The 23,023-nt window shown below is 45.0% G+C and overlaps 1 protein-coding gene across 16 annotated transcripts in view; it reads left to right on the top strand.

The window, feature by feature from the left end:
• Nucleotides 1-20,136, top strand: part of LOC137355433 (PH and SEC7 domain-containing protein 1-like) — a 144,569-nt gene extending 124,433 nt beyond the window's left edge. For 6 of the 16 annotated variants that reach the window (XM_068020490.1, XM_068020491.1, XM_068020485.1 and 3 more), the window contains 6 exons: nucleotides 7,715-7,905; nucleotides 10,782-10,852; nucleotides 13,377-13,534; nucleotides 14,523-14,667; nucleotides 15,677-15,820; nucleotides 16,682-20,136. In XM_068020490.1, coding sequence (XP_067876591.1) covers nucleotides 7,715-7,905; nucleotides 10,782-10,852; nucleotides 13,377-13,534; nucleotides 14,523-14,667; nucleotides 15,677-15,820; nucleotides 16,682-16,924 — 952 coding nt within the window. In that variant the 3' untranslated portion in view covers nucleotides 16,925-20,136. The remainder of the gene's footprint in view (nucleotides 1-7,714; nucleotides 7,906-10,781; nucleotides 10,853-13,376; nucleotides 13,535-14,522; nucleotides 14,668-15,676; nucleotides 15,821-16,681) is intronic. The other 10 variants (XM_068020497.1, XM_068020498.1, XM_068020495.1 and 7 more) reach the window with 4 other exon arrangements.
• Nucleotides 20,137-23,023: the final 2,887 nt, after the last annotated feature.

The following is a 23,023-nucleotide window of genomic DNA, read 5'->3' as shown; positions in this document are numbered from 1 at the left end:
TGAGAGTTGTGCTTGCAATTTGTTACTCGATCTGTCACCAGATGCAACTTTCATGGTTTTCAGTCTGGGAGGCCAGTTTTTGGGGTTTGAGTCGTCATCTTAATGACATCAACTGATGCATCCGCGATGAGCTAGCACTCATATGGAGACAACGTGTAGGTTGTTATCAACAACCCCGTGGCCAGCGCTCAACCAAGTCTGCATAGGACACGAACAATGTGGCCATCTACTCCATAAGTGGAAGATGAGAGATGACCGGAAACGCGGTTGTGGCCATGAGTCCTAGACCATGGAACACGTCACGCCAACCTGTCCACTAAGATCTGTTGCGAGAGGCACCTCATTTCTCCACTCAGTCATTGTAGGAGTCCATCGAATGGATAACCAAACTAGACTTTTCCTGTCACATGAAAGTGTTAGTAGCAGCATCCAAATCAGAGGAAATCTCTCCTCTCTTGTCTAATGCAGCTCTATCAGAGGTCACACTTTAAAGTGCTAAGAGTATAAAATAAAAAAGAAAGCAGGTCATTTTCTGCTGGTTTCTCTGTCCCGGAGCACTCTCCCCAAAGTCAGGACACTAGGATTTACAGGTGGCACTGAGGGAGTTCTGCACTGTCGGATGAGGCGTTAAACCGAGGCTCCAACTGCTCTCTCTCTCAGGTGAGCGTAATAGGCCCCATGGGACTATTTCGAAGAAGAGCAGAGAAGTTACCTCCAGTGCCCTGGCCAATATTTATTCCTCTGTCAAAATTACAAAAAAAAATCATCTGGTCATTATCACATTGTTGTTTGTGGGATCTTGCTCTGCATAAACCGGCTGCTGCATTTGCAACATTGCAACAGTCACCACAATTCAAAAAAGTATTTCATTGGCTGTAAAGCACTTTGGAATGTCCTGAGGTTGTGAAAGGTGCTATATAAATGCAAGTTCTTTAATTCTTTTGCATCTAATCTTTACCTGACCTGTTGGTGCTTGATTACTGTCACTGGGTAAAGTAGTGTACTTCCCAGTGCTAACTTCCCTGATGAGCACAATCGTCAAAATATTGACAGTAAAAGCTCTTTAAGGCTCGGGCGTCTTTATCAAGCCACTCGCTATTTGCTCTTGTGTCTCATGTACAATTGGAGCAGACCCCCAGCTGTCTCATTGTTCTGTGCATCATAAAACCTTCCCATCTTATTTGACTCATTCAGTCATTGTCAAGTGCAGCAGTATCACGTGTAATTATCTAATTACTTTTCCCATTTCTGTCCTATAGTTTTAATAAACCAAGAGCTTTTGAGAGTCCAGCCTGCTCAGACATTCTGAAGCCTGTGTTGTCAAGGTGACTGGGAACTGCAAGCTGTGGACAGTGATTAGCAGCTGCTGAGCAGAGAATGTTAATGCAGAAAAATAATTTATTGCTGAATAATAAATATTGCTGAAATGTTTGTTGTCAGTATGACTGCTTATTCATCAATAAATTATTCAATTTATCTTGCCCTTGGCTCCTGGAGGAAGTATTAATAGCATTTCAAACTGCATTCTGCAGTAACATAAGGAAAGGGTGCTTCATAGAACCATACAGCACAGAAGGAGGTCATTCGGCCCATCGTGCCTGTGCTGGCTCTTTGAAAGAGCTATCCAATTAGCTGCACTCCCCTGGTCTTTCCCCATAGCCCTGCAAATTTTCCCCCTTCGAGTATTTGTCCAATTCCCTTTTGAAAGTTACTATTGAATCTGCTACCACTGCCCTTTCAGGCAGCACATTCCAGATCACAACAACTCGCTGTGTGTAAAAAAAAAAAACTCTGGTCTTTTTGTTAGTTTTCCTTAAATCTGTGACCTCTGGTTACCGACTCTCCTGCCAGTGGAAACAGTTTCTCTATATCTAATCTATCAAAACCCCTGATAGTTTTGAATATCGCCAGTGAATCTCCACCTAACCTTCTCTGTTCTAAGAAGAACAATCTCAGCCTCTCTCATCTCTCCACATAACTAAAGTCTCTAGTTCCATTATAGTAAAAAAAAAACAAAGCACAATACCGCAGATGCTGGAAGTCTGAAATAAAAACAGAAAATATTGGCCATGCTGAGTAAATCAGGCAGTATCTGTGGAGAGAGAAACAGATGACATTTGAGGTAAGATCTCCTCTGATGGTGCAGTTAAACAACTTTTTAACAGAATTTCAGAAACAGATGCATCTCGCTGCAGTCAATAGACTGTGTATTGGGCATTAAGTAAACACTCACTCATAACCTCTGGGAGATGGAAAGTACAGATTGTGATTTTTTTTTTTAAATAGGGATTATAATTAGCAGTACACCTAATTGGAAATATCCTGGAGTCTCCAAAACAGTGCGTGGGTTGTGGGAGGGGTGGGGTAGGAGGAATGATGCCTGTATATGCAGTGCAGTTTGTTTAGCTCATGTTTTTTATTCTAGTTGTTTTGGAATTTAATCAGATTTTCCTGTGATTCCTGTTCTGAAACACCTTGGGGCTTATTACATTAAGTGCAAGTTGTTGTCATCATTACCCCTGCTCAAAGGAAAATAGAGGTGTTGAAGTTTTAGCGAGCTAACTAACCTCCAGAGTGTAGCCAACGAGGTGACTTGGGCCAATCCTGAGTTGCTCCAACGCTATAACCAGTTCAAACTATAAGGCTGGAGGGTTGTCAATTGTGGCTCAGTGGGGAGTACTCTTGCTCCTGGCTTAGGAGGTTGTGCGTTCAAGTCCCACTCCAGAGGCTTAGGCTGGGATTTTACCCTAGACGGACGGAAACCGGCCACTGACTGAAAGGTCGGTGGTGAGCCCGCTTCTGCCTCGCCTGGGGATACGACCTGTATTCTGCAGGTTGCCGGGCTTCAGTTGTTCTGAGGTGGGACTTCCACCGGCTTGAGGTAGGAAGTCCTGCCTAATGGAGCTACTGGCCAATCAGCGGGAGCGGTGGCCACTGCTGGGACTACAGCCCAGGTAGAAGTCAAGATGCTGTGGAGCCTGGACGGCAGGTAGGTTTTGGTGGCCTCACGGGGGGTAATGGGTCGGCCCCCGGTGAGGCAAGGGTGGTCGGTTGGGGGGGTGCGTGTTGAGGATGGTTGGGGTAGTGGGGGCGGCCCACCATCGGGCACCGGATGCCCGAACATGAGGACAGCCCCCGGGACATTCGAGAGCTGCCTGATTTTGTCAGGTGACTTCTCTCGGCTCCGGGATGCCCGCTTGACACATGTAAAATCGGTGTGGAGGTGGGAAAAGGCCCTTAAGTGGCTGTTAAGTGGCCACTTAAGGGCCTTGATTGGCCCAGGGCGGTGGGCTGTTTTTCACTGCTGCCGCCCTGCGTAAGGTGGCGGTGGAGGCGGGTGTGGGTTGGGAAGGTCTCCCGGAGCCTCCCGCTCCATTTTACAAACCCCGCCCCCACCCCCCATCCCCGCCACCATCCCACTTGTCAGGGTGGCATAAAATTCCAGCCTTGAGCACCAAATGTCAGTTGATGCTCCCAATGCAGTACTGAGGGAGTGCTGCATTGTCCGCGGTGCTATTTTTTTTTGAAGTGTCCTTAAACCAAGGCCCCACATGCCCTCTGCGATGGACATAAAAGATCCTGTGGCACTATTAGACAAAGAACAGGGGGGGTTATTCTCAATATTTAACCCTGAACCAACAATACTAAGAATCACAGATCATCTGGTCACTATCTCATTGCTATTTGTGGGAGCTTGCTGTGTGCAAATTGGTTGCTGGGTTTCCTACGTTACAGCAGTGACCGCACTTCAAAACACTTAATTGGCTGGAATGTGTTTTGGGATGTCCCGAGGTCATAAAGGCGCTATAAAAATGCAAGTCTTTTTCCTTGCCAAAAGGAGACTGGAAGGAATTAATGGTTTAAAAGACCCACTTTGAAGGCGAATCTTAGCGTTGATGGGACAGAATTGACTTGTGATGTCATTTCATGAAACCCGCAAGGTTGTCACTTCCATGGTGACATGTGACCGAGAAGAGAAATGAATCGAAACAAAGCCAATATTTTTCTTTCTTTCTTTCTTTTCACTCTTAGACGGACACCCCTTCCCCCCCCACCATCCATGTTGAGGTGAGGCAGTTGCAAGCTCTGTGGGCAGGAGTGGGGTGGTGGTGGTGGGAGCTGTTCCCAGTGGGGATATTGGGGTGGCCAGACTATACTAAGGGCCAGGTCTCATGACCGCGCCAACAGTGAGGCGCGCGACCTGGACCAGCGTGGTATCAGGCCAGGAGGATGGCAGATGTTGGGTGCGGGGAGGATGATGGATTGTGGGGGTTGGGCTAGCTGGAGAGGTGCGGGAGGGTGCGAGGGACTGATCTCAGGGTGATGTCAGCCCATATTATTCTTTTGAATCCAAGAGCAGCACTCCTGCCTCTTCCAGCCCCACCAAAAATAATATTTTACTTCCCTTTTTGAGGCCTCTTCCTCTTTGCGTCACCCAGGTCCACACTGCCCCCTCCCTCCTTGGCCAGTTGTCCCTCAAGTTACTCCAGGATCCTATGTGTGCCCCTGGGCCTCCCTGCAATTTTCAAATCAAATGTGAAAGTGCTGCTGATATTTGAGTATCTTTATTACGATTTGTTTCAGCATTGTGATCTGGGGGCTGAAAACTTTTCAACGGCTGAATTCAGGGAATGAGAATTCTCTGGAGCTGCACGTGGTCTTGGGATCAAAGAAGAAGGAGCTACTCAAATATAGTATAAACAGTACACGGCACCATGAATGAATTAACTTTAGAACTGCAACAAGAAACAGATTAAAGCATGAAATGTAGCAGAGTACAGTGACATAGGTAGCATTATTATGGCTAGAGAAAGGACAGTTTGTGTTGTATTTTGAATCAGTACTGTGTAACAATATGAAGGTTTCCATCAATGAGTAACTGATTGTGGAGGTTATTAGGATTAGAACCAAAGTGTCCATTCACCCTGCAGCCTGAACAGACCCTTGCCGAGAAACATTGAAGTCAGGAGTGTCTCTGTACCTTTTGTGTAGCGGTCTTTATGTTATGGAAAAAAAACCTACAAGTGCATTTACTTATAAGCTATCGGGTTTCACAAAAGAACTTTTAAATCGAATTGTGTCTTTAAGTTGTGCTGTAGCCCAATACTGGAACAGAGCCTCAGTGTTCTTAGCTCCCAATTCCTAATGCATGCATTCTTTCCAAGGTGGGTCACCTGGCCAGCTTTCTCCGGAATCTTCACTTCTGCTTTGAACATCGATCTCTCCACTGTCTATTCCATCCTAGTGTTAAATTTTTAGTTATAGAGGTCAAGAGTGATACAATTATTGAAATCAAAACGTCCGGAAGCGTACACTTTTTAAGACAGTGGTTAATTGGGAAGTTAATCGGCCATGAGCTAGGAACAGTTGGATCTCTGGATAAACGATTTAGCTGGATGCTGAAACAGAAATGTGTACTTTCAAAAGTTCAGGAAGCACAACTTTTCAATTAGGTTTTCTTATTTTAGCTGCACACTGTTAATTGCATTGATTTTGCAGTCAATTCCTTTGAGAATTCTCTTCATATCTGTGATTATCTGCTGTGAGGCTTGTTACAGCTGTGAGTTCTTCGCAGGGCATTAAGTCTGATTTAAAAAAAACAAATCTTTTTATATAAAAAGTAGGATTGAGCACCTGTGGTGACTGAGCATGGTGCCATTCAGCAAGGGCAAACCTGAGTCCTTGGCCTCAATGTCAAAAGCTGTTTCAAAATTGTCTTGACTTATACAGGCCCTGTTCAAAATCATTAATAGGCCCATTAATTTTCTACCAGTAATACGTAGGTGACAAGAAGAGAAAGGGAGAGAGAGAGAGATAAAAACGGAGACAAAATCGGAAGACAAGCAGAATAACTGAGGGTGAGATAGTGTTTGAGGGAGATCTTTGGTTACCTGCAGAGATTGATCTTCACCGTGGGGTGCTTTTGATTCCTGTTTCTGTTGATGAATACCTAGAGTCATAGAGTTATACAGCACAGAAACAGGCCCTTCAGCCCATTGTGTCTGTGCCGGCCATCAAGCACTTAACTATTCTAATCCCATTTTCCAGCACTTGGCCTGTAGCCTTGTATGCTATGGCATTTCAAGTGCTCATCTAAATACTTCTTAAATGTTGTGAGTGTTCCTGCCTCTACCACCCCTTCAGATGGTGTGTTCCAGATTCCAACCACTCTCTGTGTGAAAAATGTTTTTCCTCAAATCCCCCCTAAACCTCCTGCCCCTTACCTTAAATCTATGCCCCCGGTTATTGATACCTCCGCTAAGGGAAAATGTCTCTTCCTATCTACCCAATCTATGCCCCTCAATCAGGCCTCCCCTCGGCCTTCTCTGCTCTAAGGAAAACAACCCTAGCCTATCCATCCCAGGCAACATCCTGGTGAATCTCCTCTGCACCCTCAATGCAATCACATCCTTCCTATAGTGTGGCAACCAGAACTGTACACAGTACTCCAGCTGTGGCCTAACTAGCATACAGCTCCATCATAACCTTCCTGCTCTTATATTCTATGCCTTGGCTAATAAAGGCAAGTATCCCTATGCCTTCCTAACCACCTTATCTACTTGTGCTGCTACCTTCAGTGATCTATGGACAAGTATACCAAGGTCCCTCTGACCCTCTGTACATCCTCGGGTCCTACCATCCTACCTGTGGGGGCTACTGGCACAGCTTGGCAAATGCTTCTCAATCTACATTTTGCACTGCTTCCTAAAATGTAGACCTTGAAACGCTATAGCATGCTGGTCCACAAGTGCTTAGATGTATGGTCGTGTAGTGGTATGTTACTGCGCTAGTAATCCAGGGGCATAGACTAATGGACTGCAGCAACATGTTCAAATCCCACCATGGCAGCTGCAGAATTTCAATTCAATTAATTAAATAAAAATCTGGATTAAAAAAAAATCTAGCATCTGTAATGGTGACCATGAAACTTCTGGATTGTTCTCAAAACCCATCTGGTTCACTAATGTCCTTGTAGGGAAGGAAATCTGCTGTCCTTACCCGGTCTGGCCTATATGTGACTCCAGACCCACAGCAATGTGGTTGACTTTTAACTGCCCTCTGAAAGAAGGCTGCTCACCACCACCTTCTCAATTACGGATGGGCAATAAATACTGGCCTTACCGGTGATGCCCCCATCTCATGAATGAATAAAACACTTAAAGGGGACATATTGTGTGAGCCTGTGTTTCTGGTGAAGCTCTATATGCAGCAGGAGCGGTGCCCATGATTATCTGCCCACTCAAATCAATATGTGGTAAATAGCAGACAGTTTCCCTGCGATTGTCCCATGTACACTGGATGGTGTGTGAAGCCTGAGCAGCAACACACGCCTTTCAAAATGGCCTTCGCTTGGAATACCTTTGTCCACTATTATAGCTAAGACATTGATCTATTTAGATAGCGAAAGAATAGCTTTCAAACAAACGTAGGCACTTTATCGTGCCGTTTGAGGGTCGGGTGCTCCCTTTGAAAGCCTTGTAAAGATGGGTAGCTAAGAGGACAGTTCTGGCTTCAATCCTGTGCTTGTCTAACTGAGTTACCCAGTCCACTGCCAGGAACTGGTTCGGAGAAATCTAAAGATGCTGATAAGATGGCAGTAATTGAATTCCTGTGGATGTCGATGCTGCAGGCGTATTCGCGTATGCCATAATGGCTCTTATCACCATTTGAGGTTCTGCGTTTATTCTGACGATCAGTCTTTTTGTCCCGACAGTAATGAGGAAGAGCTGCGGAAGTCTCTGTCCGAGCTGGCAGATGAAAGAACAGATCCCAACCTGAAGGCCATGAATAGAATCAGCAGTGGCAGCAATCCATTCTTGGACATCATGCAGGATCCCAACGCAGCCACCTACAAGCATGGCTTCCTGGTGCGCAAAGTGCATGCGGATTCTGATGGGAAGAAAAGTAAGTGTCTTTGACCCAACATTCACAAACTGTACGTTGTTTGAATATCGTTGTGAAAGCTGAAAGATTACCTGTAGTGCAGTGTCTCAGTGCGCTTTGGGCATATGTGATTCACAGCTTCTGTCATTGACGGTGATACATTCGTTTACCAAAAGAACAGTATTGTGCAGGCTACCAAGCAGTGACCCCTACCCATGTTATCATTGAGCAACTGGGGGTTCCCAAGGACTACCTGATGTGGCTTACACACTGACTTCCTCTTCCTTTCTGTGGGGAACCACAACCCACTTGATGTGGGAAATCCAACCTAGAAGAACATTGACAAGTTAGATTGAGCAATCCAATCACAAGTAACAATGATTAGTTTCTGGCAGGCTAATGCAGTTTGCAGCACAAAAATAGTTTGTGTGGTAGTGTTCCAGAAAGTGACTTATTCCTGTCTTGTGCCGTGACCCGCATGTTCGGGATTATCTTTAGCTGTTCTTTGACATTGTTTAATACCGAGCTCTGTTTGGAAACGTTGCACCTTTTTTCAGTCTTTCCGCATTTTGATCATTGCTCTCTCATTTTCTCCAGGGTGTTTGAAAACTCTTCCCCGTTAGTGGGCTTCACTCATTCAACATTGGGACTTACATTCTTCATAAGTGAATGTACCTACAATTCAAACTCTTTGAACCTGTGATTTTCTAAGTTTTTTGCTTGGAAAGTGGCACTAGTATTAACCTTATCTGAGGGAGTTTGTGATAGCTAGTTAGGTAGTTAGTGATCAGGTAGAGGTCTTTTAAGATTTATGAAAAGGTTTGATTGGGTAGATGTTGAGAAGATATTTCTGCTTTTGGGGGAGACCAATTCCAGGGGCTATAAATATAACATAGTCGCTGATAAATCCAATAAGGAATGCAAGAGAAACTTCTTTACCCAGTGAGTGTTAAGAATGTGGAACTTGCTACCACAGGGAGTTAGTTGTTGAGGCGAATAGTGTAGATGCATTTAGTGGCGTAGTGGTTAGCACCGCAGCCTCATAGCTCCAGTGACCCGGGTTCGATTCTGTGTACTGCCTGTGCGGAGTTTGCAAGTTCTCCCTGTGACCGCGTGGGTTTCTGCCGGGTGTTCTGGTTTCTTCCCACAGCCAAAGACTTGCAGGTTGATAGGTAAATTAGCCATTGTAAATTTCCCCAAGTGTAGGTAGGTGGTGGGGATGTGGTAGGGAATATGGGATTAATGTAGGATTAGTATAAATGGGTGGTTGTTGGTCGGCACAGACTTGGTGGGCCGAAGGGCCTGTTTCAGTGCTGTATCTCTGTATAAACTCTATTTAAGGGGAAGCTAGATAAGCACATGAGGCAGAAAGGAATAAAAGGTTCTGTTGAGAGGGTGAGTTGAAGAGGGACATGAGGAGACTCGTGCATGGACACTGACATGGACCAGTTAGGCTCAATGCATGTTTCTGTGCTGTACACTCTATATAACTCAAGCTGTTAGCATAGATCTGTATTCTGACAGAGTGGTCCTATACTGTTAGTATCTTATACGGATGGTTGGGGTAATTCTGCCTGTTCTATAGTTGCTTCCTACATATTTCCAAATTGGGCTTCAATTAGTAGCTTATCCGATGTGCTACTCAAACACATTCACTAAACACGACTGTCTGGATTTGACTGCAGCACATGTCAATGAATTTGGCAACTCAGTCCTCATCATTGGTTTATGGCTCCTCTGCTTGAGTCTGCCCTCCTATATGTGTAATACTTTTTGTATGCCAGAGTATCTTCAGCAGAGGATTCTCTTCCCACCTCTACACCATTACCTCCAAAGGCCCTCAAGGATCTAAACTCAGTTCCCTCGTCCTTATCTGCAAATATGGGGTGAGGTATGCTGAAGATTCCCGGCTCTACCTCTCATCAACCTCTGGAGAAAATTGCAGCTCACCCCAGACTGGAGTCAGACAACTTGGGCAATATCTGAATCCAATCCCTGGGTGAGCTGTCATTTCCTCCAGTTAAATATTGGGAAGACCAAAGCCATTGCCTCTGTCCCTGTCACAACCTCTGCATTGCTCTGACCCTAGCCTCCTGTGCATTTCCACATCACGTTCTTCTCCCTTCACTCCATCACTGGCAGCCCTACCTTAAGCAGCCTCGGCTGTGGAATGCCCTTCCTAAACCCCTCTACCTCTCCACTCCTTCATGATCTTCAAACCAACCATTTTGACCAAACTTATGGCCATCCCTCCTAATATTTCATTCTTTGGCTCAGCATTCATTTTTCTTCTTATGTTTCAGTGAAGCATTAGGGGATCTTTTACTGCATTACAGGTGCTATATAAATGCAATGTTGTTCCTTTGTTGAGGACATGGATTGAAAAAAGATGATTGATTTCCTGAATGGCCTTCATTCTTTGATCTGAATCTTCCGCACATCACAATCACACTCATCCAGCCCTGTAGTTGGGAGGGGGTGGGTGGGATAATTTAGGCAATTGGTTGTTTCCAAGTTGATTTTGAACAAGTCAAAATGAGCTAGCACAATGGTGCAGTCCAAAGGGAGTAGAAGGAACCTTCCAACCGTGCCTGTGTGTAACATCACAGCAACTGTGTGCATGCTTTCCGTAGGATTACCCCAGAACCAAAGTGGACCAGACTCGTATAGAATGTGGAGGACGCACATTATTTAAAGAACGGAAAAGCTACATCGTAAAGTCATCTATCTTTAGTTGAGTATTTTCAGTCTAGAGTTCCTCAGCTGCAGTCTGAATTTGGCCCAATTCTTGGATGATTGTAGGATCAGCCATTTCTGGGCATGAAAGGTTCATATCTTAAAGGCTGTGTGCCGAGCACCCTGGAATATGTGTCACCTGTCTGACCTTTTCCCCACAGCTCCCCGAGGGAGAAGAGGCTGGAAGACTTTCTATGCTGTGTTGAAAGGAATGATCCTCTACTTACAAAAGGTTTGATTTTTGTACCTGGAATTCTGGTTTAACAGAGAAATTTATCAGAAAACCCCCCAGTTACTTCCTATAGATTTCCTCCCTTTCCCTTTGGTTCATCCAGGACGATCACTGGCAACCAATGTGAGCTGAACCAGACCCTTCATAACCTTCGAGTCATACTTGACCTGGAGCTCAGCTTCTGACCACATATCATATAGCACTATCACTAAGACCACTTATTTCCACCTCCGTAACAACACTTGTCTCTGCCCCAGTCTCAACTCCTCATATGCTGCTGAAACCCTCATCCATGCCTTTGTCACCTCTAGGTTTGACTATTCCAATGCACTTCCGGCCGACCTCCGACATTCCATCCTCTGTAAACTTGAGGTCCTCAGATTCTCCTGCCTGTGTCCTAACTCGCACCCTGTGCTCTCTGACCTGCATTGACTCCCTGGCCTCTTGAGCATCCCACTACTGGCAACTGTGCCTTCAGTTGCCAAGACCCTAAGCTCTGGAATTCCTCCCTCTACCGCTCTGTCCTCCTTTTAAGACACTCCTTAAAACCTACCTCTTTGACCAAGTTTTTGGTCACCAGTCCTGTTATCTCCTCACCTGGCTCAGTAACACTACTGTGAAACAGCTTGGGACATTTTACTACACTAAAGGCACTATATAAATGCATGTTCTGTTGTTACTAGCCCTAAACCAGTGTTGATGTAGAGTTAGCCACATGGAATGCCAGGAGGGGTGAGTCTGAGTGATTCTCACGCCTGAGTTGTATTTTTCATTTTTTTTTTTTCTTTCCTGTCTCTGATGGGCATGGCTGAGATAGGGAACTCACTATGTGTGGAATCACAAATCTGAGCCTTTGTTTTGCTATTCAAGTGAACAATGCCAGAAATGTCTTAGCAGTACCTCTAGTTTCTAAACTGAAGGCTAAGGGATTAGATGTACTCCTTTTACCAGTTTGGTGGTTCTTCGTGTTAATGGATGATTTAGATGTAGAGCAACAATGGTAATTTTGCATTCAAGTGGTTAAACCAGATAATTGTATCAGGAGTAGCAGAGTGTATCACTGTGATGCCTCCTTCGTATTTGTGAATCAGGCATTGAGACATCATACCTTCCATGGTCTGTTCTGGGCGACCACAAACACACACTGGAGAGTTTTTAATTATCCATCTGTGCATTAAGTATCCGCATCTGCCATGGTTTGTGCGGAGGTGGTTTAGGATTGCCCATGAGCTTCACAGAGGATCCAAGCCAGGGATCTTCTGTGCCGTGACTTTCACAAAGCGTTTGCTTGTGACTTCTTGTGAACCCCACTCAGGCTTTCCAGACGTCATCAGGGTTGAAGTGGCATTGTCGGAGGTGGAGTGTGTGGGTACCAAAGGGCTTGCGCGATTTCGAGGAGTGTTGAGGGACGTTGCTGAGGTCCTGGTGGATGCAGGGGATGTTCGTTTTCCTCTGTTCGCTGGACCTCCTGGAGGGTTTTGTGGCACCACGGTGAATAGATGGGGCACGATGTGCGACAGCATGGGCAGCCAGAGTGTTGGAGTTGACTAATTCAAGGGTATAATAGACCAGGAGGGTCCCAGGTTCAGTGCTTGGCCGATCAGCTGGGCTGTTCATAGGGGTCTTCGAATTCAACTGTGATCTTAACTTAAGGAAAGGGATAAGCAGCCAGTGTTCCCCTCCATTTTCCCCCACTGGAACGCGAGCAGAATTGTGTGGATATTAGATGAGTATGGAACAGTGCTTGACAGTAATGCCTCCACTATCATAGCCCATGAACATCGCTGTTTGGGTAAAAGGAGGGGAACAGGGGAGGGTAAAAAAAATGAAGATCTATAATAAAATCAGATGACTGCCCACAAGCACCAAGGTGAGTCGCAGGGTGGGGGATTGGGGGCAGTTTCGAACTTGGGATGGGGCTGCCTAGAACACCAGGGGCCCCGACTCCTCTTGTGGTGACCTCCTCCTGGTTCCAATGAGAAAAGGTTCTGAGGCACATGAGAGGACCTCCTCGTCTTACATGCCAGGTTTGAAAATACCATTGGGGTCCTGATGGCATCAGAGGACCCCTGTTTGTACGTATTAATAACCGAGTCAGGCAGGCACATTGGCCACCTAAAAATACACAAAGGCCCAGTTAAGATGGCGGCAGGCGGGAATCGATGGGTCTTTGTCCAGTTATATTATTTGCATGCTTGTCCCATCCCTGAGGTGAAGGGGGAGTTAAGATACCCCAACCCAATCTTATTCCCTCCCTCAGTTTCTGGTTTCTACACACCAAAACAGAGTTTAATTCGTTCTTCATCAAATCCACCAGACACAACTAGTGAAATACTTTGAAATGCAAACACTGTTACGGAGCCAAAGACAGCAGCAATTTGTCCGGCAAATGAGTTGAGAGACCAGTTAATGTTTCTGAAGGTGTTGCTTGGGGGAATATTGTTACCAGAACAGCTTCTTGTTCTTCTTTAAAGTTTCTGGGATGTGAAGGATGTGTTGACTTGTTTCCTTGTCTTTCTAACAGGATGAGTATAAGTCCGACAAACAGTTGTCAGAAGAAGATCTGAAGAATGCCATCAGCATCCATCACTCATTGGCGGTGCGAGCATCCGACTACAGCAAGAAGCCCAATGTTTTCTACCTAAAGACAGCTGATTGGAGAATGTTCCTCCTGCAAGCTCCGTGAGTGGCTGGTTTTGTAGTGTCTAATAGATCACAGCCGCTGCTAACACAATATGATGAGGGGCATCGCTGAAATGGGCGGGGAGCAAATAAATGCTGCTTGTCTGGTTGATTGGTAAATCTTGCTTGTCTGCTTTCACTCCCATTTGAAGTCGAACAAATAACTATTTCCAAAAAGGAGCTAGATGATAGTTGGACAAAAGATTGCGACAAAGTGTGGGAACTGTGGAATCGGCCAGATGGACCTCCGTGATCTTTTCCTCTCTGCTCCTTCCTACCTTCCTATAATAATGTGTTGGATCCTTGACCATGAGATTGACCCAGAGACTGGGATTAAAGAAGGTATGGGGGAGTGAGAGGGGAGTGGGATTAGACTGGGTATGGGGGAGTGAGAGGGGAGTGGGATTAGACTGGGTATGGGGGAGTGAGAGGAGAGTGGGATTAGACTGGGTATGGGGGAGTGAGAGGAGAGTGGGATTAGACTGGGTATGGGGGAGTGAGAGGAGAGTGGGATTAGACTGGGTATGGGGGAGTGAGAGGAGAGTGGGATTAGATTTGGGTATTGGGGAATGAGTGGGATTAGATTAGATGTCTGCCATTGTGAAAACACAGAAGTGATGGGCTGAATGGCCTGCTTCTTTGCTTTAGCGTTCTATAATTTTTTTTTAAAGAAAGCGTTAATGATTTTTGTTAGAAAATGGGAACCTAGTAAATCTTGCTGTAAATTTATCATGTTGTTAATATGGGCAGTGATTGCTTCATTGTTAATTGTAGCAAAATCGGTATATAGGGAACACAGTCACGATTTTTACTGCACCTAGGACACAGGGAAATCTGTAACCAATATGAAAATCTCCCTCACCCTTTACCATGGTGATCTAATGGAATTAGGATTTGCTTACTTCTCTGTATTTCTCCGATGGCCCAGGATTTTGTTCGGTGTGTCTTACCTATGTGTGCATCATGTAAACACATATTTTTCCTGCAGGAACTCAGAGCTGATGCAGTCCTGGATTACCCGGATAAACCTGGTTTCGGCAATGTTCTCTGCACCGCCTTTTCCCGCAGCCATTGGTTCCCAGAAGAAGTTTAGTCGGCCTCTTCTGCCCACGACAGTGACCAGGCTGTCTCTGGTGAGTGATCTGCAGTTTGTACCCCGTGACAAAGAGTGCAGATGAAAGATCAGAGATATTTCAATAACAGACCTGCCTGTGTGAAAACAGCAAAGGAATTGAACACAAAGGGGCTAATGTGCCAGTATTCACACAAGTGTAGGGCTGCCCCAGGTCCAAGAAGTGTAATTATGAGGCTTCCCTGTCTATGCTCTTTTCTGAAGGATAGCCCATTGTTTGAAGTACCTGAAGACATCTATGGTAGAATGGCAACTACTCGTCTGGTTCATTCCACGGACATTTCATTATAATGCTCTCTTAGTGACTGAGCTGGTAAATGCACTGGTGCAGTGTTGAACTGAGTCGCATAGACCAACAACAACTTACACCGATGTAGCGCCTTTAACATAGATATCCAAATGCGCTTCTCAGGAGCATCTTTCACAACCTCAGGACATCCCAAAGCGCTTTACAGCCAATGAAGTACTTTTTGAAGTGTAGTTATTGTTGCAATGTAGGAAGCATGGCGACCAATTTGCGCACAGCAAGCTCCCACAAACAGCAATGTAATAACGACCAAATAGTCTGTTTTAGCGATGTTGGAAGGGGGATAAATGTTGGTCAGGACACTGGGGAGAACTCCCCTGCTCTCCTTCGAAACAGTGCCATGGGCTCTTTTGTATCCACCTGAGAGGGCAGACAAGGTCTCAGTTTGACATCTCTCGGTACTGCACTGAAATGTCAGCCTTGAATATTTGCCAAAGTTTCTGGAGGGGGAGTTGAACCCACAACCTTCTGACTCAGAGGTGAGAGTGCTGCCACACAGCCACACAGTCACTTTGCTTTTGGTGGTGTAATGGCACTCTCTGGTGGTGAGAAGTGGGTACAGCCGGGACATGGGAATTCGGGTTTTTAGACTAACAGACAAGGGTCACGGCAGCTTCCAGCATGTGGGGTGGGGGCAGGGCAGGGTAGTGTGTGGGGAGGCTTAAATGTCTAACATTTTTACTATGTTCGCTGAATTTCACAGGAGGAGCAGATAAAGGCTCATGATACCAGACTCAAATCGATGACTGTGGACTTGGCTGAGCATCACTCATACCCTCCGGACAAGAAAGTAAAAGCTAAAGAACTGGAAGAGTACAAACAGAAGGAGGAATACCTGGAATTCGAGGTGAGCTGAAGATCGATTACAGAGGAAAGGTTAAAATCACAGTAGCCAGACAAACATTGAGATGATTTACTGATGGCAAAAAAAACGGCATGCTGTTACGCTACCCAGAAACATTCCTCAGTGCTTTCCTTGCTACTGACCGTTGCTGTGGAGGCAAATGTGGCAGCCGTTTTGCATTAAGCAAGAACCCATAGACAGCAGAGTGGCGAATGAACAGTAGATGGGCTGAATGGCCTGACCCTGGGCTCCATTGATCTCTTTTTGTTGGGTGAGGGAGGAATATTGGGTCAAGGTAACAGGAGAGCTCCCTGCTCCTCTTTTCAATAGGCCCAAGGTGTGCCTATTGGGCAAAATGGGGGCCCATGACAGGCTGCGCATTTGGACACCATTGTCACTTGTGGGGGAATAAAATTGACTTCACCAAACTGGATGTGGATTGATCTCATGTGATTCGTCTCTGATTTTAATATAATCTGCATGACCAAACTGTACATAGAATGTACAGCACAGTAACAGACCACTTGGCCCAGCTAATCTATGCCAGTGTTTGTGAGCCTCCTCCCAGTCTACTTCATCTTACCTTATTAACATAACCTTCTATTCATTTCTCCTTCGTGTGTTTATCTAGCTTCCCCCTAAATGCATCTATAATATTTGCTTCAACTACTCCGTGTGGTAGCGAGTTCCACATTCTGACTACTCTAATAAGTTTCTCTATTGGATTTATTAGTGACTATCTTTTATATTTATAGCCCCTAGTTTTGGACCCTCTCCCCTCCTCCTTTCCACACAAGTGGAAACTTCTTCTCTACATCTTTGATGAATGAGAAATATTAAAGCTTTGCGTTTTCTTTTCAATAGAAATTGAGATTCAGCACGTATGTCTCACTGCTTCGTGCCAAAGTGAAAGCAGGAACGGACGACCTGGAGAAGTTTGAATCTGTCCTGTTTGACACCATTGACAACGAAGGGAACGGCTTGAAGAAGTCCCGCTCGAGCCCGTCCCTCAACCAGGAGCAGCCGGTTGTCACCGTCAGGGTCAAACGGAACACGTCAGAGCGCAGGAGCTACCGTCACTCCGCCAGCAGCAAGCACAAACTATAACACACCGTTAGTTGAGCTCTGCACTCAGACTGGCTAGCATGTTGTACGTTCGGTTACAACTCCTGACTTTAGTGTAGTGCCAGTGGTAGCTGCTCATGTTGGTTGGCGCATGTATGGTTCAAGGACTGGATGGTGCAAAAGTGGTTCTCTTTCCAAAGGACTGAAATGCATGGCCTTTGGTACAGACACTAGGGCACAGATACTGTGGTCTTAAGGACAGTAAGGCAAAATACTTGCTCGATGCACCACTATCGGGCAGGACCATGGTCAGGCATGAATCATCAAACAGGAGATCTTGGATCAACTTGTACTTTTATTTTCTGAATTCTTAGCTGGTTCCTCCTGCAAAGTCTCTGTTCTTCTCTCTCGAGCACGTGAGAGGAAGGCATTGCCCTTCACAACCAAAGGAGGCCTGAGAGTTGCCACGCGGCTGTTGTGTTTTCACGGAGCAGAATAAACTTGTATTTAAGGCGGCATTGAGGCTGGCTCAGATTGCCACAGGTAAGCAGCAGAGAGCTTTGGTGGGTTTGGTTTTGTGCTTCTGAGTTTTGATGGGACCCGCTATTTAACAGTTGCTGCCGCCTCACAGTGGCTTCCTGGATTATACCAATCGAGGTTAAGGAATTGGGGCTTCTCATGGTCACACTTTCCTGCGTGGGACTACTGACAATCACACCCATGTCAGTGACAAGTTAATACTCCTGTTGTGGTGCGAACATTGATACCTTATTTATGTTGTGTTTCACTTTCCTTTCCCCTTCATCCAGCTGTTCACACTTGCTTTCCACCCCATAAATGTTAAATTATTCTACAGTAAAAGTCAGAATCAGCTGAATGTGTTTTTCATACAATTCATTGTCACAGAATGAATAATAGACTTTTTAACAATTCTTTTAGGATACTTGATGATGTCATGCCGTTTAGTTAAACAATTAGGAGTCTGGTAAACCAGTTCAGTCTTATTCCTCTCCGTTCTGAAGTATATTTTTAAACATCTGCTGTTCTGGTCGGTGGTGTTGAATCCAAGGCTAGAAAGTCAACAAGAATCTAAAGATGATGGGGGCTGTGTGACATTGCAGGGTAGATCTGGACTCTGTGCGATTGTATAAAGCGTTGGAACGCAGGAACAGGAGGAGGCCATTCAGCCCCTCCAGCATGTTCTATCATTCAATGAGATCATGGCTGATCACGACCTAACTCCATATACCCACCTTTGCCCCCACCCCACCTTCCCTTAATTCCTTTGGCTAACAATCTGTCGAGCTCAGTTTTAAAATTAACAATTGATGCTAGCATCGATTGCCGTTTGCAGAAGAGAGTTCCAAACTTCTCCCCATTTTTATTTCCATAACTTGGATGGCAAGACCCACTGTTAGCTGGTTCACACCATTGCACAGCGTCCAGATCAACTCCACAAAGTCTCTGTCACCTTCAATGCTGCTGGATTGAGTTTTTTCAAGTGTTTTTTTTCTTTGGGTTCTTGTGTATCCTTCCGGTACGGCAGACGAGAGTAAAAAGAGCTCTTTCACCTGGCTCCCAGTGATTTGGCCCTCCTGCTGTAAGGGTATGATGTTGGGGGGGGGGGGGGAAGTGAAATGCTGTAATGTTCTCTGGGAGGGGCTAGGGATAGGTGGGCCGAATGGCCTTTCTCAACCCTGTCGTATCCCATAGGCCTGGCAGTGAGGTCTCTCGCACCATCGCATGTGGCTGTGCAATGGACTGTGTCAGCAGTTGAAGCTCTGCATCATTTGTACTATTGCAGTTGTTTCTCTGGTGAACCTATTGGAGAAGGGAAAAAGAGTGGAGATTCCCGCTGGTTGGCCTCCAACACTGACATTCAGCTTGTTATTTGCACACAAGTTACTCACTGTAGCTGGATATTAATATCATTTCCATACCACAGAGGCAGTCTTAGGCCATGACCCTGTGCTGTGCGATACCGCCATGTGAATGCTAGAGTATTTGCATTAAATGTACTATTTTGATGAAGGTAACCCTTATAAAATGAGATAAATGGGACAATGTCCACTTTCGAGGAGCCGTGGGGGAGGTGCACTGGGGGGGAGGAGCTGGATCTGAACTCCGTAATGGTTTAATATTATTCAGTTAGTGATAGAGAATGAAGGGAAGGTCTGGTAGCAACAGTTAGGTGTCTCCACAGCCATTAATCAAACTCTATTTTATGAAAGTCTACTTCTCCCTGAATATTGACTCTCAGTCTTTATTTTCGGCTAACCAGGGAGGTGAGTGTGTAGGGATTGGGTGACTATAATTCAGCACACTGCCTTTTCACCTTTGGGAACTATAGAGTTGAGAGCAGAGGGGATTGCCTATAATGAGGGTCTTGGTGTCATGGTGAGTTAGCTAGGTGTCCTTTCATCTCTGGGACCTGTCCTTGAATCCAGTGCAGAAAAATCTTTGCTCACTCCACAGGTTAAAAGAGGATCTTGTGTGAAATGAAAATGTGGAAAAGAAAATACGGCCTATCCTGGAGCCACTCAGCAAGTCAGGTAGCATCTGGTAGAACAGAAGTTAGCTGAAATGTCAGGTCAGCATTGAGGAAGACTCTTAAGAGCTAATGCATTGATAGACTGACTTCTGCATCCCCGCACATGCTGGGTTTAAATGAAATGAGTATCAGACAGTCTGAACCCGATTTTCTGTAATTAGCCTTCATTCATCATCTGACAGTAAACCAACAGTCTCAACCAGAGAGGCTGCTGTGATGGTTGCTGTAGGAATTGGGTGTGTTTGCGGGGTCAGGATTAGGATGTGCTGTTGGGAAGATGGACAGGGAGCTTTCCTCTGAATGTGGCTTTCATTTGATGTATATGTGGTGTCGGAAGTGGAGGACTGTCGTGCACCAACATCTCCCGGTAGTAACAAAAATAAAAATCATGCGGACCGTTGAAAAAGAATTCCACGATTGGACTAGTTCAAATAAAGCCAATGAATCTGGTGCCCTGAGGGGAACTTCTACCGTTTTATGTCTTCAAGATATGACTCGGGCAAATTTAAATCAAGGAAACTCTTAATAAATGTTAATAGTTATTTAAAGATGACAACTATTGTAAAACTCAAGGAATACTGTTCAATAAACAAATGTTGCATTTAAAGTCAAGAGCTTGCATCATCCTTTGGGAGGGAGTTATCTCTAATGGGGTAGAGTTTCGGCTAATGACACAATCAGGAAACTGAGCACAAATTGTGCTGTTTTTCCAAAGTGATGGCTTCAGGTTTCCACCCAAACTCGTTTGCTTAATCACACCCGTAACCAGCACAATCTTCCATTAATCAGCTCCAATGGGCAATGTAATAGAATGTAATCATTTACATTTTCTATGTATTAAAAGATATTTAATGTATTTAAGAGTGGTAAACTGGTGTAGTTTTGTTAATACCACTGAAAATGGGCTTATCATACAAAAAAAAATCATTTTTAACTAGGGTGCCTTTTTTATTCGTTCACCAGATGTGTGCATCACCAGCAAGGCTAGTATTTATTGCCCTTGAGAAGGTGGCAGTGAACTGCCTTCTTGAATACAATTGAGTTGCTTGATAAACCATTTCAGAGGGTATTTAAGAGTCAACCGCATTGCTGTGGGTCTGGAGTCCTCCCATATAGGCCAGACCAGGTAAGAATGGAAGATTTCCTTCCCTGAAGGACGCTAATGAATCAGATGGGTTTTTACAACAATCCAGTATTTCATGATCACTATTATTGATGCTAGCTTTTTATTTCAGATTTATTTAATTCATTGAATTCAAATTCCCCAGCTGTCATATTGGGATTTGAACTCGTGTCTCCAGATCATTAATCAAGGTCTCTGGATTACTAGGTCTAGTAACATAACTTCTCTGTTACTGTACCTTGCTCAGGGCATCTCGTTCTGTGTGTGTGAGTAACCTGATGTTAAATCACTGAAAATTACTTCAAAAAAAAAACTATACTGAACCATTTACTAGTTTCAGTGATGGACGCGAATCAGTTCCTGAGTAAATTAAATATTTTTTAATATGTAAAAGCTTTTAAAACAGGCCTAACTCAAAGATATCAGCTCAATTTGAAGTACCTCCTTGAGGGCACAGTCAGTGGAAACTTTCCATCCTCATTATTTCGATCTGGGACGGGGCCAGTTTTGTGAGCAGGGCTGTTTTGGAAACCAGCGTAAAAGATCACAGAGGCGTGATTTGCGCTTTGACGTAAGTTGCCTTTACATTTCTGCAATCTTTAGCGCTGGCCAGGCTGATCTCAGCTGAATTGTGCTGATAAAACCAGCACCAACTGGTGGAAACTCTCTCCTAATGTATTTTATTTTTTCTCCTAGCTATAAGTCTCCATCTTCTACCTGGCCAAGATCCTAATCTCTGCCATTGCTGGTCCCACAACAGTTCCAGTTTAAAACTCTCATCCTTATGTTTAAATCTCTCCCTGGCTTCACCCCTCCCTATCTCTATAGCCTACAACACATCCCCCCCCCCCACCGCCCCCACTGTTGCAAGCTCCCTCTTACTCCCATTACCCCCACTCCCTTTTCCATGTCATTAGCAGTCTGACTTCAAGTGTCTAGTTCAAGCTCTGGAATTCCCTCCCTAAACCCTTCCAACTCTCAACCTCCCAGTCCGCCTTTAAGACCCTCCATAAAATTTCTCTCTTTGCCCAAGCTTTTGATCACCCCCTCTCAATATCTCCTGCTTTGCTTTGTCTGCTGATAGTCTTGTGAAGCGCATTGGGATATTTTTCTACATTAGAGATGCTAAGTAAATGAAACTTGTTGCTGTATGAGGCAATGTGCAAGGACAGCTTGGTCAGGGCGTTTTCAGACTTCAGTTATCCCACTCCTTCTACCATTGTGAAGTGGTTTCTGATTGACAATGGTCAGATGTCACAGTAAGGCTGTGTGTCAAATCTAAACCTGTCAATTAGTGTAAGGATGCTTTGGTAGGGTAACCTCACGCTCCTTCGGAGCTGAAACTGGTGTTATCTGTTTTAGGATCCATCAGATGTTATGACTTAAATTTGAAGCAGCCACTTAATATTGAGAAAGAAAAACTTGCATTTATGTAAGCACCTATCATTGCCTCTTAGCAGCATTTCAAAGAGTTTTACATCCAAGAAGTTACATGAAGTATATTTGAGGGAGGAACTTTAGTCTGGACACTGGGGTATCTGTGTGGCCCTCTCCAAACAGGATCCTCGGATCTTTAACATGCAACCAGTGTTTGCAGGAAAAAAGCATTAGCACAGGAGAAAACAGCTTCCACTGTTGTTCTGGCTAATGGAGAGACAGTAACCTATCTGAACCTCAGATCTGTGTTTGTGGGTGATTGTTTCAGTGGCACACTTACTCAGAAGCAGCAGGCAAGCAAGTGGCAGAGAGCGAGCAGAGCTGTGAAGGCTGATCGACGGTGGAGATAAACATAACCATCAGTTTGACAACACGTCATCTGTTCATAAACACAGTTTCCAAAAGCACTGAACAGCAAAGGAAGAGTTACAGCCAAAACTGAACCCCACTCCTCCTCTAGTAGGTATCGAGGCCAGAGCATTTATAGTGCCTCCGTAGTGTCTACATGGTGCTTACAGCACAGAATCAGGCCATTCGGCCCATCTGGTCCATGCCAGTGTTTATGCTCCATATGAACCTCCTCCCACCCCTCTATGTAACATATCTGTCTATTCCATTCTTCCTCATGTGCTTATCTAGCTTCCCCTTAAATGCATCTTCACACAAATAGCTGCTGTGGGGTGTAAGTGTAGCTCTTTGACCGTATGTGAACACACTTGCACAGAATTATTTCCTCAGAGGCATAGCCTGCAGTATAACTTGGGCATGACCATCTGCAATTACTGGTCTGGCAGTTACTCAGTCTAACCACAGTCTGAATGAAGATTCTGTGCTCTTTAAAAGCTACGAGTTCACGAGCTAAGCATGGAAAGAAATGTACCTTTCTAGTGGTTTCATCACTTAGTCATTTCAAACTTAAAAATATCAAACCTCAGAGACACAAACCCTGTGAGCCACTGTCACAATGGAGATGCAGCAGAGACTCGCCTGGTCTTTGAGAGGCTCCTCCCACATACACCCACCCACTCAT

The sequence above is a fragment of the Heterodontus francisci genome, chromosome 42, assembly GCF_036365525.1.
Source record: "Heterodontus francisci isolate sHetFra1 chromosome 42, sHetFra1.hap1, whole genome shotgun sequence".
NCBI classification, from domain to species: domain Eukaryota; kingdom Metazoa; phylum Chordata; class Chondrichthyes; order Heterodontiformes; family Heterodontidae; genus Heterodontus; species Heterodontus francisci.
This window is presented reverse-complemented; position numbering and strand designations above follow the sequence as displayed.